The sequence below is a fragment of the Onychostruthus taczanowskii genome, unplaced genomic scaffold, assembly GCF_017590055.1.
Source record: "Onychostruthus taczanowskii isolate IOZ18803 unplaced genomic scaffold, ASM1759005v1 scaffold37, whole genome shotgun sequence".
Taxonomy (NCBI): Eukaryota; Metazoa; Chordata; class Aves; order Passeriformes; family Passeridae; genus Onychostruthus; species Onychostruthus taczanowskii.
The window spans coordinates 9039944-9057316 of NW_024501126.1; the positions used below are offsets into that span (position 1 = coordinate 9039944).

General features: G+C 36.6%; 1 protein-coding gene across 2 annotated transcripts in view; it reads right to left on the reverse strand.

The window, feature by feature from the left end:
- RETREG1 (reticulophagy regulator 1) overlaps positions 1 to 17373 on the reverse strand; it is a 65139-nt gene that overhangs the window by 21576 nt on the left and 26190 nt on the right. The window contains exon 1 of one of the 2 annotated variants that reach the window (XM_041411704.1): positions 2000 to 2243. The exons of the other annotated variant lie outside the window; for it this stretch is intronic. Within the exon in view, the coding sequence (XP_041267638.1) occupies positions 2000 to 2034 (35 nt within the window). The 5' untranslated portion in view covers positions 2035 to 2243. Of the gene's footprint in view, positions 1 to 1999; positions 2244 to 17373 lie in introns of those variants that run through there. 2 annotated transcript variants of the gene reach the window in all.

The following is a 17373-nucleotide window of genomic DNA, read 5'->3' on the forward strand; positions in this document are numbered from 1 at the left end:
AGAGAGGATGTAAGAAGTATGTGCATCTGAGCAGGGCCTACAAGGAGGGCAGTGTGCTGAAACCAATCAGGGATCAAAGCTCATTCCGCACCTTCCACAAAAATACTACTGCTCTCCTTTTTTAAATGCATACAAGCTGAAGCTTTGATTCAGTGTGCCCTTAAAATTACACCATTATCTGTGCATTTACATTACAATTTCTTTCTTTGCAATTCTAAGATTAATTGCTCCTGTACAGCTCCCATAGATCCTCCTTCTATTCCCTCTTGTTTAACTTGGACCAAAATATTCTGACCTCCACCAAGCCTCATTAGCACTTCTTCAGTAATCTTCTCCAGTTATATCCTATTTGTTATGACCAAGACAAAAAGGCAAATTAATTTCAGAAAAATAAATTGGAAGACACAAAAGGATGAGGGATGAACATCAGGGTCAGTTAATTTAATGGCAGCTTCAAAAATGATAAACAGTCAGAGCAGGCTCTGTTATGTTTTTCCAGGTTACTGCTTTAGAAAAGCTCATCTTTTTTCTTCTGAAACAAAAACTCCCAACTTTGATAGAAAAAGAGGTCTTAGAGTCTTAGGCCTTCTGTTTAGCTGCCAAATCTTGCTGCAAGCCTTTATAGAGAAAGACTTATGAACAAAATAAATTAGATATTATTACAAAGCTGAAAACTTTTTTTAAGGGGTCACACATATTTCCGGTTTTCTTTATTGAAAAATAAACAATTGAACAAAGTGGAGATCTCACCAAACATTTTTTGAAAAACACCAATTAACGCGTGATTATCAGTAATGGGTCAACATTTCCTTAAGAGAAGAAGAAATGCTACCTGCAACTACAATTAATTGTAATCTATGTCATATATATATATAGGGCACAACCCAGATATTCCTGCAAACGGAAATGTGTAGGTGACCCCACCCCTGCAGAGACCCAATTGCCCCTGGGGATCCATCACCCACGCTCATCCAGTTAGGGGGCCGTGCTTGAATGTGCTGCTCTACAACAGACAACCAGAGCCTCTGTTTCATCTCACAGTGCTCTGACAAACATACTGGAAAAACATCCACATAAATTTAAATTTTAGATTTAAATGTAACTAGAAGAAATCAAACCCAAAGCCATAATGAAATGCCCAGTTCTGATCCCTGTAGTTGCTTAATTTCTTAGATTTGCCTCTGTATTCTGGCATTTTGTTAACTAACTTCTAAAAAAAAAAAAACAAAAAAAAACCCCCAAACCATCTCTTTCTACATACATGACAAATACTCTTTTTACAACATCAAATATTTCATTAACACCATTTTAGAGCCAACATTTTGATTAGCATCAAGACTATGGAAAAACTGTGTGGACTTTAAGAAATCTAGATTATAAACTCTGTCATAATCAAACATCAATAACATCTACATTTCAAATATCTATATTAAAAACTATTTGGCTAAATTTAATTAGGGCATTTACTTCATAGAAATGTGTTGGATCGTATTTGAGAAAAACAGTATTTTGAAAATTGTTATCAAGTTTTGGATCCAATAACTTTTTTTTTGTCCTGACTGTTGGTTTTATCAGCTAATTAAAATAAAAGCTGAACTTCAGAAAGACAGGCATACCTCAAAGGGACCTAGTGCCCAGTCTCACAGAAATGAGTTAGTGTTCTGTCAGTAGCATGGCTCCAACTAAACTATTTCCATGCCTGACATATTGAGGCTTTGATGGAAAAATTGACCAGATAGAAACCACACAGTATTTTCTTCCCTTCAGTTTACGAGGTATCCCAGAGCTGCTCCATTTACCCTCTATCAGACATTGACTCCCACTTCCCTCCTGAGAAGGTTAGCATTAGAGGCAAAGCCCTCAAGAAGCAGAAGATCGGTTACAACGCAGAGAAAACTGATCTCAGGCTGAGCACTCAGGAGCACACAGAGATTAATTTCATGAAGCCTCAGTCCCTGCTGCACTGCACGAGAGGGCCAGCACAAGCAAAGTACAGTACCTGTCATCTTGTCCCAGATCCTCACTGTCTGGCATTTCAGATGTAAAAGGGAATTCTCAGTCTCTCTCTACCAAGCTAGATAATAATCCAGGCAATGATCTTCTAGTCTGTTTTGTGTTTTAGGAGCCACCAGCTAGGCACCTGTGCTGCTTGCTGCCAGGAAGAATGCTCCTTGCTCAGAGAGCAAATGTTTACAAGACATCCTAAGAGCTGCTGGTCCTGAATGAAGTTCAGAGCGGTCGGCTTTGATTGGCCGTGGCTATAAATAAACAAGTCGTGACTCACCTCACACACTATGACAGGGTGTTTAGTAGCCAGCACGGTCAAAAGCCAAACAGTTTGTTTTCCTTCTGGTCATGTGAGGGAGAATCACCACCCATTTAGTACTTTTATTTTTCTGCTTCTACTGGAAATCTTCCTCAATATCTCCCATTTTTCTCAGGTGTAAGCAGCAACCAAAATGATAAGAAGCTAAATCACTCAAACTTTATTAATAAAGTAAAAGGCTTGAAAATATGAGAGCAAAGAGTTTATTCTTAAAACGATAAAAAAGTCCTTTTTTTCCTCCCTGCAAACTGTCAGTCACAAGCTGTCAGAAGAAGCCAAATTACTCTCCAATTACTAAATTCACAGATGAAAAAAATCCACAAAAACTTCGTAATTCTTTTAAATAAGGAATAGGAAGACAAGTTTACAATAATGATTAATTGCATTGCTTTTAAGTTCCAAGCTCATTTGCACAACTAATCTTAGATAGTTGTGCAAATGAACACTGTGCTGAAAGAGTCCTCAAAAACTAGTTTGCTGGCAGGAGGAAGCTTTCTGCCAAAATACTTTGATTGCTTCTGTGAAGGTGAATTGAATATGGATTTCCTCCTACGGCTTTTCTTCCTATTGCTGCATGCGTGACAAGGATTCTGTCACTCCAGCTACACCAGCTATGTCTCTATTAATTTTCAACACCCCCGCAACCTTATCTGTGCTGGTGAAGCTTTGTCACACAGTCCAAGACTCCAGGGATCCCTATGTCTGTCATTCAGCACTGCTCCTTCACACAGCTTTCTTCCTTCACTGAACAGGCTGACCTGTTGTTCTTAATATATTTTCAAATCCACATTACATCCAGAGACCTTCATGTAAGAAATCTCTTTTCCTAGGAAGAAACCCAGCAAGATCCTTCCTTCACTGAACAGCCTGACCTGTTGTTCTTAATATATTTTTGAATCCACATTACATCCAGAGACCATGTAAGAAATCTCTTTTCCTAGGAAGAAACCCAGCAAGATTTACACCTGCCTGTCCTGCATAAGACAGTAAGAATTGTCCTGGGGATGTCAAATGTTAAAAATAAATAAAATTACAAAAAAGCAAAGCTGGAGCAAAGGTATGCCTTGTATCTTTGATTTGCTAAGATATATATGGTGCATTCTGAGTAATACATAATTTCTGGAAAGCTGCTTAACTTTTAAAATGACAAAGGATTCTATCCTTTCTTCTTTTTTTCATATAAATTTCTTCAAAAGGACTAGTAAGGTCTAAAAAACCAGGATTAAAGTTCTCTGACTAAATTACCTAATGCAATATATAAATAAGCATTAATAAATGTCATGCCAACAACAGAGACTTTCCATGGTCACTGATACCTCCATGTTCCAATGCAATTATTTTTTCTTTTCTTTCCTTTTCTTGTTTCTTTTCTTATTTCTGATAGTTATAGATGAAATAATTAAAAGTTGAATTTCTTCAAGCTTACCCTGAAACAATAGAGCTGCTAAATTCAAAAATCTTTATTAATAAAATGATTCTGTGTAACAGTTTCATCTTCAGATTGAAGTTGTGATGTCTTCTAATTAGGAAATGAAGCAAAAGAAATAACTGAAATGTGCAAACATGTAGGAGCATCATTCATAATTTAAATGTAGCACCAAAAATAAAAGCAAACAAACTTGAATCCCTTATGCAACTTGGACTGCCTTAGTTTTCATGCACTGCAATATGCTCTTACACAACCACATAAATTTACTATGTCAAATGACTTTTTATAAAAAATTCCATTTTAATGCATTTGATGATCACATTCAGAAGCTGAAAAGCTTTCAGTATCAAGTCTATCCCTGTATTTCAGCCTTGGAACTTGATGTACTCCAAACTCTTCAAATGCAGCTTTGGACTGTTCATTTCTTGGTCACACACTGTACACAGAGCTTACTGCTACAACAGAAAAAATGTTTACTTTTACAATTCCTTACAACTCTTTCCAGCTCTCACTGAGGCAGGGAGGTTATTATCACCTTATTTATTTATTCATAAGGAAGACCTGCAAAGATTAGGTTCAAAACTGTCTACTAAATGAGTACCTATCTAAAATGTCAAGGATGTGTTAGGTTGGAATTAGAGCATTTATAAAACACTTCAGTACTCTAGTATTGGAGTGGTATTCTAGTGGTATCACTGCTCATCACTTTTGAAAATCATACTTGAGAACAGCATGAGTGCATAATTAGTGGAACTGCAATCACACTGAAGTATTTTGCTTGATATCACAAAGACTATCTAGAAAAATCATCTCATTTTTTGATCATTCTATATTTTTCGGCATCCAAGGGAATTGGAGTTTGTATTGGCCAATCTGGAGGTTTCCTGCAGAACAGGTTCCAGATTATTTCACAGCAGCATGAGATGGACTGACCTCTCCAAGAACACTTGGGTGGAAGCAGCAGGTAAATAGAAGTAACACACTCAATCAGGTCAAAGAGCTTTGGCATCTTTTGTTGTGTCCAAAAGGAACAGCCAAGGAAAAAATACATTGCTGCCTTCTACAGACAGTCTTCCAGATTTCAGTTTGTGGAGATTTGAGCCAGCAGTGATGCCTATTTTTTAGCTCTGAGTGGATTTCCATCCTATGGTAGCATCTACAACATCTTGTGGCAAGAGCAGCTGCAGCTTAAGTGCAGACTGTTTGGGAACAGCCAACCCCCACCCAATATTGCTTGCTGTGGTCTAGCCACATCAACTGGTTTCCAAGATGTCTTATACTGGAACAGGCAGATGACAGTCAACTCTCTTCAGCTTTTCACAGTGATTTACTGTTTTTGCAGACCATTATAGTTTGGGTTTTTTTTGATGGGACTGCAAAATTGAAAGACATAGGTGTTTAGAAAAGTGTTTACCATTTTACATCATTGCTAAAAATCAGTTTTAAATTTCTCCAATATTGAAAACTCAGAGTGACTAAAAGTGACAGAATGAGGAAGGAAAGTATTTTCCTACCCATGTTATTTTTCAAGGAGATCCTTATATCCTTGCTTAGTTGCTGCTAAGCCCTGCATTAACTGCACTGGACTTGAGTCACTCTTCTCTGTCCTTCTAAGCTCCTTGCTACTTTTGAGGCCTCAACTCACATGACTAATCCATGCTTCTCTGACCAACATCTTTGTCTGAGCTGCTACATTCCAGCCTTGTCATGCCTCTCTTAACATCTTGAAGCGTTTTCTGAAATTCTCCCTCCCCTTGGCTCTGTTGGTTCTTCAAGAGAAAGAACAACCCCTTCTACCTTACAGTGAATTCCTCCTCCTTGTGCTATTACTTCCGAAAGGAACATGGAAGCTTTTGGTTTCGTAATCAAGAGGAAGATTCTATCTACAATGTCCTCCTCTTGGTCAGCTTATTCAGCTTTGAAAGCCCTGTTTTTGCTCTCCTGTTTCATTCATGTAAGCTCTTGCATGCTCTCAAACACTCTAACTATTATTTTGTAAATTCTTCCCGTGTTTACCATAACCAATTTAAGGTAGGAGAGACCAGAAATGTAGTTATTCCCAGTGAGAGCATACTATCATTTACACATTTTGGCCTCTTTTCTAAGTTGTTCCTCATGCTCTGTTGGCTGTCATTACCACACTTTTACACACAACTTTCCAGAGTACCTGATCTTCTTTATGTTATTTGGATAACTTTAAGAATGAGTTCTTCTTAGTTCTGCTTCTCTACACTATCCTGTTTTTCACTAAGCTGACCTCTTCTAGACCTTTCCAAAAACTTCCTTGAGAGCTGCTGAGTAACAGCTCTTTATGTCAGGTATGAAGACACCCCAAAAGATGTGCTGGCATGTAGATCAGATTGACAGTCTGCCTGACATATGGCTTGATCAGGGAATCTTACCAGTTTTGCTCTTGCCAAGTACAGATTGGGACTGAACATGTATTGTAATTATCAAGTAAATGGCCTTTTGCCCAAATAGTGTGGACATCTATGCAAAATTTTCCTTTTACTGGCAGGCACCAAAGACTGCACAAGTCTTCAGCAAAAGAAGGGAAATAAAAGCTATATTCTTGCCAGAGACAAGGAAGCAGCCTCACTGAAAAGCTAAAAAGGGTTGGAAATAGTGTCATATACTCTTTACACACTCAAGATAGATACTGACGATGCTCAAGGGTTTTAGGAGGTAGGTGGTGTGTCCCACCCAGGCTGCAAACTTTCAAAGATTTTAATTAATCAGCCTGTGGCACACTTTAGCTGGACAACCAGCTCCAGAACTACTCACAACCACTGCTGCCTTCTATGTCTCTCCTCACCTAAACGGAAACACAGAGCTTTCAATGTGTAACCCTGTTCTAATTATTCAGCTATGAATGAGTCTCACTTCCAATAATGTGAATGAAAAATAAATAAAAAAAATTAAAAAAAAAAAAAATAAAATATATATATATATATATATATATATATATATGTAAAATCCCACTCCCAAAAGAACATCTAGTTTAGTTTGCATTTCCAGAAGTAGTGGAAAAGTCTAGCATTTTACTTTATGTAGATGGTTTGTACGGGTGTTATATTCAGCAAAAGCTGAATATATGGGTTTAAAATTAACCATGATTGTCAAAAAGACATGTTTAGGATGAAAATGAATGTGAAATGACTTTTAATGCTATTGAAAAAAAAATAATATTATTAACATATATGAAGTCCCCCAGAATTACCTATTTCCCTCCTTTTTCAATTTAGGAAACTGAGTAAAAGTATTACATTTGTGTGTGTGTGCAGGCATGTGTTCATTTATATATTTATAAGCACACACATATGAAAGTATATGTTCTACCATATTTCATCAATTTGAAGGGCATGCCTGATTTTCCTGTATTTTCAACCAAAATTTGCTAAAAGTTTCTTGTCCTGATTCTTTCTATGTACAGCTGAATTCAAACTGCAAATACTTACTATATTTACTTAACCTTGAGGTCTCTCCGTACACTGTGAGATATACAAAGGAGGCTGGTTTTAAAAGAGAGGAAACAAGCGTAAATGAAAAATCCTCAAACTGGACCTGCTGAACATGCTCTGTTCTTTGCTGGGGTACTATACCAGGTGTAACCACAAGCAGTAAGCAGTGTGCTAAAAAAGATGAAGACACCGATTACAAACAAAAAATAGCCTGGTATTTAGCTGTACCAAGGTTCAGGACTGGAAAAAAACAAAAAAGAAAAAAAATCTTTCAACAGTTGAAGACCAATAAAAGCAAAGAATAAAATGATCCGGAAATTTTTTCTTTCTTCATGGAATTCTGCATTTGATGCAGGATTCTTATTTGCACCTGGATGAAATAATTAATTGTTAAACATTTCCAAGATCACAAGCTGCATTTTCAGAAAAAAGCAGCCCAAACAAACAGCATTCCGTTTTGACAAAAAAAAAAAAAAGTAGAGCAACATTCAAAAAGCTAAACAAGATACCACATGCAAGAAATATTTACTGGGCAGAACAAAGCACATGAATATGTATTTTTAGAGAATCATAAAAAATTGAGTATGAAAGCAAACTGACTATCAACAGACACCAAAACCTGATTTGTATCAGCAACCATGAATTGTCACTATGAGGTTTTAGTGTTTCTCACACAGCACACATAATAATGCTCCCTGGTGCATGACAGTATTTCCAAGTTTCAAACACAAGCAGAAAGAGGAGTTAAAGGAAGTAAGAGACACTTCAACTGCAGTTTTAAAAGCAGATTATTACATTTTAGTCACATGAAGACAGCAAATCTTGCTGTTTACAAATATGACAGATCATGCTGGATTTGTGTGAAAAACAGAGAGGAGCTGGAGACAGGAATGTAGATCTTACCACTAAGGGTGAAAATCTCAACTGCTCTGTGACTTTTTGGCCATGGAATCTTGTTAAACAGCTATAAAAGAAACAAATATTTGGAGGCAAAAGAAAAAGACTAAACAAAAAACCTAAACCCACCTAGCAATGATCTCAACCATTTCTGAAGATAACTGAGTATTTTTTCAAAATTTTCAAGAAACCTTTTACATATTCATGAAATTTTTTGATTTATTATACTGCATTTCTACAAAGGCACTAGTTTCCTCCTAGTTCTCATGATCTGTAATTCAGTCAAGTCATATTAAAATGCACTTTTTCCCTAGGCATACATGCTATTCAAGATTCTGAAAATTGCCCATCTCCCAGTCTCTTTCTTTGCAGCACTCTGAATCTGTTTCTTCTCAGCAGTTGTTTTCCTACTGACAAAAAGATGAACTGTATGAAAGGCAGACCATACAGCAAGATATTCAGACCACATACTGAGTGCACCTATGTCTAAAAGTTGTTGCTGGTATGCTCACAATTTGCTTAGATGACACACCATTACTTCAGTGCTGCAATCATCCTATGAACATGAGGATAGGAGCCAGTTTTCCACCTAATTATATAATCTCTCCTTTGGTACAGCGCAAGAAAATCTCTCCAGAGAGAGATTAGTGCAATTGTGAGCCATAACTAGATCCAAGTCCCAGTCACCAGTTCTTAACTAGACCTTAGAAGCTTAAGGATGAATAACTGCAGGACTTCAAGTACATTATAATGTAAGCACAGCACACAGTTATTTATCATTCATTATTTTCAATGACACCAACCCTATTCTTCTGTCCCAGCATAAAGAGCCAAAGTTTTGATTGATATTCAGAATTGCTAGCCAAATATTTTTATAGTAGGTATGATTCGCTTTAAGTCCTTAAGCTTCACAGCCTTTTTCAATGCCTGTGTAGTGAAAGTGAGACAGATGACTAAATGACTGCAAATTTATCTACTTACTAACATTAACTTATCTATTTGTTTGCTTACTATGTGACAAGACATGAACTCTCCAGTGTTTACATGTCTGATGGTAAAATTGCAATCATATTCTCTCCCTTTAAAAAGAGCTTTTTTCCTTAGAATTGTCTTTCTTCAGTCTCAGTGTGGTAGTTTATAAAACTGTGCAGCTGTGGCAAAAGAAAAGATTATTAAATGATCACTAACATGACTCAGTTTCAAGGCCATATTTTCATGTGATGGAGAAACTGGTAATCTGTATGCTCTATCTGTTTGCTACTTTCCATCTCCAACACTTGTAACAGCAAGTTAGCAATTCTGATATACTTTAAGAAAAAACAGTAACATGTACATTTATATAAGCAAATTTTTAAGTATTTACAAAATAAAACCAGGTAGAAAATGTCATAGTGTATGCCACTTTAGAATGCACGTATTTCTGTATACTGATAATCAGCTGGTTTAAAAAGATATAGGAACCTGTCACCACAGTTCATATTATGTTTTGACCTCACATAATAGCCCTACCAGCTGAAGAGAGAAACCAGACATAAATAAACCTCTTAAATGCCAACATCAAAACTCAAAGAAAATAGTTCTACCTAGCAGAACTTGTGACAACATAGAAGGGTAAGATAGGTAATAATGAGAAGCAGCAGCAAGAAACACATTATACAAAGCAACAGTATGTTTCACACGATGGCAATTCATAGCATACACAATTAGAAGCTGAGTAAGATGGTTAATTCTGAGTGCACTGATTAAAACAAAGCTAACTTTATCCTGAAGTGACTGGGTAAACCAATTTCTTCACAGAGTTTCTCTGAAGTGAATACTCATCAAGCCCACCATTCTGCTCTTTTAATATCCAGCCCTCTGTGAAACATCTGTAAATTTAAAGCAATGGGAGGCCAATGCAACACCACACAGCTCCACGGAAAAGGCAGAGGGGCAGCCAAGACTGCAAGAGAGAGCTCAGCGCTCTCCTGCAGCCACACCCACCCCCAAAAAACTACAGTCAAGTGGCGCCTGGGCTAGTAGAAGTCAAGAAGGGTTCAGAGCACGGCTCATGATCAATGAGGACCTGCAGCTTAACCCATTTGTCAGCAAGGGCACCTGCTGAGTTGTGACTGAGAGGAATCCCCCGAGCTGGCCAGGCGAGCGCTGCCAGAGCACTCAGCCAGAAGGGCAGAGCACCCGATAACCTTCACCCTGCCTGGAGAGGATGACAGGAGCCATGGCATTCTGCTGGGGGGCTGACAGAACCGCTGGGAAGGCAAAACTAACTTCAGCTAGCTAGGCTTTTGTCCCAGAGTCAAGTTTCCCATTCCCTACTCCTTTCCTATTACTTTTTATTTAAATTCAGGGCATTTCAGAAGGTGGTTTAGAACAAAGGTACAGACCATTTGTATTGTACAGCCTGACAGCCACTCCTGTCACTGCTAAAACTTCCTTTTCCCTCATTTTTACAGGGACATCAAAAATGTATAAAGAATCCTTTTTTATTAAGCTGTATGAACTATATTTTAAAAGTACAATTTGCTGCTTGAAGACTGAAAAGTTGAGCTTTCAATTTAGAAGTTACTTATATATAAATTTGTATATACCTATACAAATCTGTAAAACACACAGTATTCTATCACAGCTTTTGATCTCTCCTTTAGAATCTTGAATAAAAACCATTGAACCCATCTCCCTGGATGTTCCTATAAATAAGGGAAGTAGGAGGGTGAGAAAAAACCCTCTCTACTTAGACTTTTACTTTAATTCAGTGAGGTGTTTTTTTCATATTAAAAAACCCAACCAAAAAAAAGCCACCAAAAAAACCCCCACATCTAAATCTAAAACAAAACAAAATAAACCCACAAAAAAAAAACCAAAACAAAAACAAAAAAAAAAAAAACCACAAAACAAAAAACCCCCAGCCCCCCAAATAATTTATTTGGGAAACATTCAGAGCACTTTAAATACGTAATTTTTCAACTGCTTTTCAGGTAACCTGCAGTGCTCTTCACCTCCTTTCAGTGACTAAGAAATCCCCAAAAGACTAATTTCTATCTGCTAAAAGTACTCCTTACAAAAGAAAAACCCTCTTCAGCATGCTTTGAGTTTGATTACTGATTGAAGAAATAAGTATTTTCCAAGGGACATCTGCAACAATTTTGAGCCAACTATTTGAAACTTTAATAAAAAAGTTATATTTATGTGCCATTTTCAGAAACTTCTATTTATGTGTATCATCATATTGAGCTTCTAGTTGAATTCCCACACTTTGAGACTTCGATTATAATAAAAATATCGAATTCAGCTAACCAGTTAGGACAGAAGCTGTCAACATACACATTCTAAGAAAACTGTCTGCTTATGAATACAATGGTGAATACAATGGAAACTGCTTGTTCTTGTACAGCCTTGACATGAGAGCTTCATACAGTAATGGTTCAGACACATCTCAGTTTGTTCTAAGGAAAGCTACAAATGTTTAGAACTACTTTTTAAAGATCAGACATGCACACCTCAGATATTGTTGCTCTGATTAATTATATTACTCTGATCTCATGCCTAAATGCATAAAAGCATGATGTTAAGGTACACAATGACCTTGCAACTTCCAGACACTCCATCTAAAACTGAGCAACAGCCACCTCACGTGCCCTTCTTGGATTTCTCACAGTTTAACATTTATATACAATTTATATAAAAATGCAGATATAAATAGCTACATTTATTTCAGTCTTAATGTGTCACTTAACTGAATAAAAAGTCAATGCTTGGGTATTACCATAACCAGCTAGCCCTGTGCCCTGCCTTTAACACTTGCCAAAACTGAATACTTGGGGACACCTAAGCAACACAATAAAAATATGGGATAATACATAATGATAGCTCCATAAAATTCAACAGAGCATACAACAATCTGCAGCTTGGGGACACCTAAGCAACACAATAAAAATATGGGATAATACATAATGATATGTATTATCCCATATGTATGTTGTATGCTCTGTTGTATGCTCAACAGAGCATACAACAATCTGCAGCTTGGGGACTTCCAAAGTCAGAGGTAGTGTTTTTTTTTTTAAAGCCTCCAATTAATTTTCTTTTAAAAGTCTGTCCTGTAATTTATATTTAAAATCCATCTATGGTTCTAATATTCACAACAATCATATGTCAAGGATTTCTGAAACTTATTACACATTTTTACTTTTTCTCACCTTTCTGCCTGCTATTTTGATGCCTCCTCATTCCAAAAGTGTGAGACAGAAGGCATGTTCTGTGCGGTATTTTGAGAGACCTCTATTGTACTTCTCTTTAATTATTAATTTTCTCTTTTTAAAAGACCTACCTCATTTACTTCTTCTTTGTAAGGAAATAGTTCTGTGTATTTGATCTACCTTGTTGCTGCGCTCTGGATTATTTTTTCTCCTGTACTGTTTTCTGGAAGGTAGCAGATCAGTCCCACACACAATATTTGGACATAAATAGGTTTACAAGTGTGGCATGTGACTGTCCTTGCTTTTTCCCTTGCTTTTTCCCTACATGATACTTAACAGTAGATTTAACCAATGCTGGTTTTGTGAGACCACATCTTATTCACAAGTGGTTACAGCCACCTTCAGACACTGTTATTTTATATGTGAATTTAGTACAGGTATTTCTGCATAACTTCACAGTTATCTACACTGAATTTCAGATGGTATTTTACTGAGAAAGAATCTTGTAAGGATCTTCTGAAATTCTTCATAAGAGATCCTTGTCCTAATTTTCTTGAATAATTTCATACCTGATCATCCCACTACTCACTGTATTTTCAAATCACTTATGAACACATTTGTCAGAATAGCTCCAGCACAAATAGCGGATATTTTTTTATTCACTGTGAAATTCTCTTTAGCATTACCTCACTAGGAACTGACCTACAGTAACCTCAATGGCCACAACTACATCAGTGACCTATTAATCATTCTACTAATCCAAGCACTCAGTAAAAAAAGGCTGAACTTCAGAAAGAGGAGCTAGGGAAAATCTAACCTAGGGAAAGGAAATGTGTGTCATATGGTGCTGTGGCCATAACATACAGGTTGACTTGGGAGAATGTGGTTCTGCACTACAGCAAATATTTATCTTTGAAAATTTTAATTCAACTAATCACCTTAATATGTCTGATCATCTGTATTCATTGAGTGTCATACAGAATATAAGCATATGTTACTTTCGGTTTTCCTTAGCTGTCTAGAATTTATCTTCAGCGTTATTTAGACTCTAAAACATTTGGAATATTAATTTAAAAAGAGTTTAAAGCATCAAATATATTTTAGCAAGTAAACATATAATATCTGTCAATAAGAAATAAGAGTTGAAAAGGAGACTTGGAAGGAATACCATGAAGTTTGTTTCAAAACAGCTGAGCTGTTTTACTCAACTGTATGTTGAAACACCTAAAAGAGTATAATATGTTATTCTGCTGATAGGCTCACATGCTTCAACAAAACTGTGCCAGGACATTCCTTCCTAAATTAGTGACTAATCAGATGCTGGGCAGGGAAGCACACCCTCACATGTTACAACCACCCAGACGTTTGCAGCATTAAAAAAACAAAAAAAACAAAACAAAAAAAAAAACAAACCAACTACAACTATATGTTCTTGTGGCCCTATAAATAATTCATATCATGCGTTTTGTAATCCAATGCTTGTATTTGGCAAATCAGATGCAATTAAAGGTCAAAACTTGACTACTATACAAAGTACATGACTACTCTACTTCTTATGATCTTTCTCTTGACTATTACCATTCTAAATATTCTAAGCAAGGATGTCCTCTTCCCTCCATATCAATAACTAGTATATATTTCTAAATACTAGTATATATTTCTTGTTTCATTGATCACAAATGTTTCTTGCTTCTTTTATCAAGTTCTCAAATCAATCAAAATTGCTTGCTTCTTTTTCTTTCTTATTACTCTCAGATTTCCATTGTCCTTCAAAAATTCTTTAGAATTTGAAAACTTGACAGAGATTAACTCAATAGGCTGTTAAGAGACCAGCACTTTTTTCATTGTTTTTGCGGAACAAACCCTACTCTTTAAATAATATATATATATAGCAAAAGCAGCATTTCTTCCTACATGAAACAGTTAATACAGGCCAATATTAAAACAGGATAAAAGCTACTTGTATTTGCAGGAGAAAAACATCTTTTTCACATGTTTAGCAGAAGACATTCCATTTGCTATTCATGCAGTCTTTAATGATAATATAAAAGTACAGAATATGGTTAAGCTCGCTACCTATTTTCATGGAGCTTTTAATCAACCATTATTAGACTCACATTTAAGAAAGGCCATTCCAAAATAAAACGGTCCAATTTTCTTTTTAATCTTAAAAGGAGTCTCTCTATTTAAGGTAACACTGGGGGCTCCCTGAATGCTATAGTTTATAAATACCCTTTAAGATGACAAGTCAAATGACTTCAGGATTGCAAGTTATCTCTCACAGTTGTTCAACTGTTAAAATGGAAGGTGGTAAGAATAGAATAAAAACACCAATGGCAAAAATATTACATGTGCAATGGAACAAACAGCACACAGGACATGACCATTTTAACATTACTCTTTTCGCTTAAATTTACTCCCTACCCTTTAAACAGGTCAGCTTTGTGAACTTCTCTCCTTATGAGCAATTTGAGGTCTGTCATTCCATGCACACTCTTACACTCATCAAAAATGCAGTCATCCTTTACTTACGATAAGTCTGGTACTTCTTGCAACAATATTCTGCTAGTTTAGACACTAACTTGATGCAACCCACCTAATTCTATAATAATGTACATTTTAAAATACATAACAAATGTGAAAAAAGCAACATTATGTTTGCAAGCAAAACAAATCTCTGAGGCAGGTAAACATATCCAGCAGCTCTGTAGCAATCTGACAGGCTGCTTCTGGACTAGGCAGTAGTCACACTTATTTTACAGTGTAAGCCTATAAAGAGTTAGAAAAAGGATGTTTCAACTGTATGTCAGATTTCTGTTCTCTTTTGCAAGGCTTGGTACCTTGGTACTCTAAAAAAAGTATCATTGCCTGTTAACCAATTCAAACTTACAAACACAATGTGCAGCTGAGGTCTGACTGTCTAGACATCTAACTATGTCTGCCTAAGCTCTTTGAAGTCTTTGAACTAGAAGAGAGAGCCTTGGTAACTCAGAGAATTGCCCTAGAAAATAGATGTCCTTTACGAGGAATTGACTTTTACCAGTTTGTGCTGTCTGCAAAGCCTTGGAGTACAGTATCTTCACTTGAAAATAAGGAATTAAAGATTGCACTCTGGTCAGTAACTTAGTGTCAGTTCTACTGTATTGATATGAAGCTACTTCTGCATAATCACAAATTGCAAGACACATGGATTCTCACCAAAAATTAGAAAATCCCAGAATATGGAATACTTGTTCATAAATCTTTCTGGATTAGGGATAAATATTCAGGTGACACCTGACAGAGGCAGTGACCAGTTGTTCTGTTCAAAATGATGTGACTGAATCCAAGTCATCTCCTTTCCCTGTCTGAGCTGGTTGGGAAGGCTGTTGCCACCCTTCAAGAGGCAGTTCTTGTAACTTGAACCTAGTAAATTCAACACATGAGTTGAAGTACATGACATTACCTTTTGGCTGACATTTTGTAAGACTATGTCCAAGCCTCTTGGATCCTTCAAATGGAAGAATCTTTATTTAAGATGTGAGGGGTCTTTGTCACTTTCTACTGCATACACTCAATACCAAGTTTCACTTTCTTATTGACAACATACCTGTCAATCACATCCCTGGACAGGTTTTCCTGTAAGGCTATTTAGGCTGGCGGCCAAATTAAGAGGGTATCCTTCTACATCCTGTGCTGAAGCATTCTATTTATATCAACAATTTGTAAATAGAAACAAGTTAAAAAAAAAAACAAAACAAAGCCCAAAGCATTTATGCTGAAACTGCAGTAATATTCAGAATTGACAACAATATGTAAATGTGCCTGCCATTACCGATAATTTCCAAGCAACTTTGAAAAAAAAATAAAAAGGGAAAGAATAACAGATGCTATGGTTAGCATGAAAAAGCTGACCTGCTCAAGAACAGCCAGAAAACAACATTTCATTAGATTCAGGAGGTAACCAGATATTGCCCCTTTTAATTCATTTGATACTCTCTGTGGGATGTTGTACTCCACAACAAGATTAATTGCTGGCTTCACAAGAAGTCCCCGAAAACAGAAAAAGTAATCTGAGATGGATAGTACCAGCATAATTCCTCTGCAGTTTTTCATAAAGTTTTCTCTACAGAGATGTTCACAGACTTAAGTCTGTGAAGTCCCATGAAGATGCGATAGGCAAGTATTATAAGAGAAGCTTGTAGCACTCCTTGTATGACCAAAGTGTGGCCCACATCTCAAAACAGATGAAAGTATGATTTGTTTTCCCTGTAATTAAGATTTTTAAAGCTTTAGCTCAGTTGGTAAAAAATACTGGTGTTATTATTGCTGTATAAGTAAGAAATATGAAAGTATTAAAAAGTGAAGGACACCTCCAGACTCCCATGCTGAAAGCTGGGAAAACTTGCCAAACAGCAGGTGACCACACCTGTTTGCAGACACAAGTCTGCAAATTCAAATGCAGCACTTGCCACACTTTCTCTCTTCAAAAATGGAAGAATAGATCGAAACACTCCTTACTGAGAAAGCACAAAGGTGAGACAGGGACAAGTGGCATGGGAGAGCTTCAGAGTAACACTAACTGTTTAAGCAATTTTCTCCTTCTGAATCCCTGGTTTGTTTCTCCACTCACCTCCCTCTGTGCCATTTTCTGTATTTGCTTTACAACTTTCCTTACAACTCCATCATTTTAGGAAGTTCTTTTATTTTCAAAATGCTAGAAAAAAACTGAACTAAAAAAACCTTCAAATACCTTAAATTCTATGAATTTTCTACCTAATGTTTGGTTAGTGCTGTGATGATAATAAACATTCTATCATTACAATAAACACAGTGACAAAAAAAAGAAAAAAGACATGAGAAAGCTGAGATAATGGCAGGCAGCAGTGGGGAGAGTGCATTTTTTCCCCAGTGATGACAATATGGGTGGCACATGACATGCCAGTGAGCATGTCAGAACTGGGTCAGCTCAGAATTAGCAGCTCTCTGGTTGTTCACAATGGGCAAATCCACCTGCCTGTGCTCACAGATGCTTTTAACAGAACTGCATTTTAGACAACGTGGATCCAGAAACAAAACTCTCAC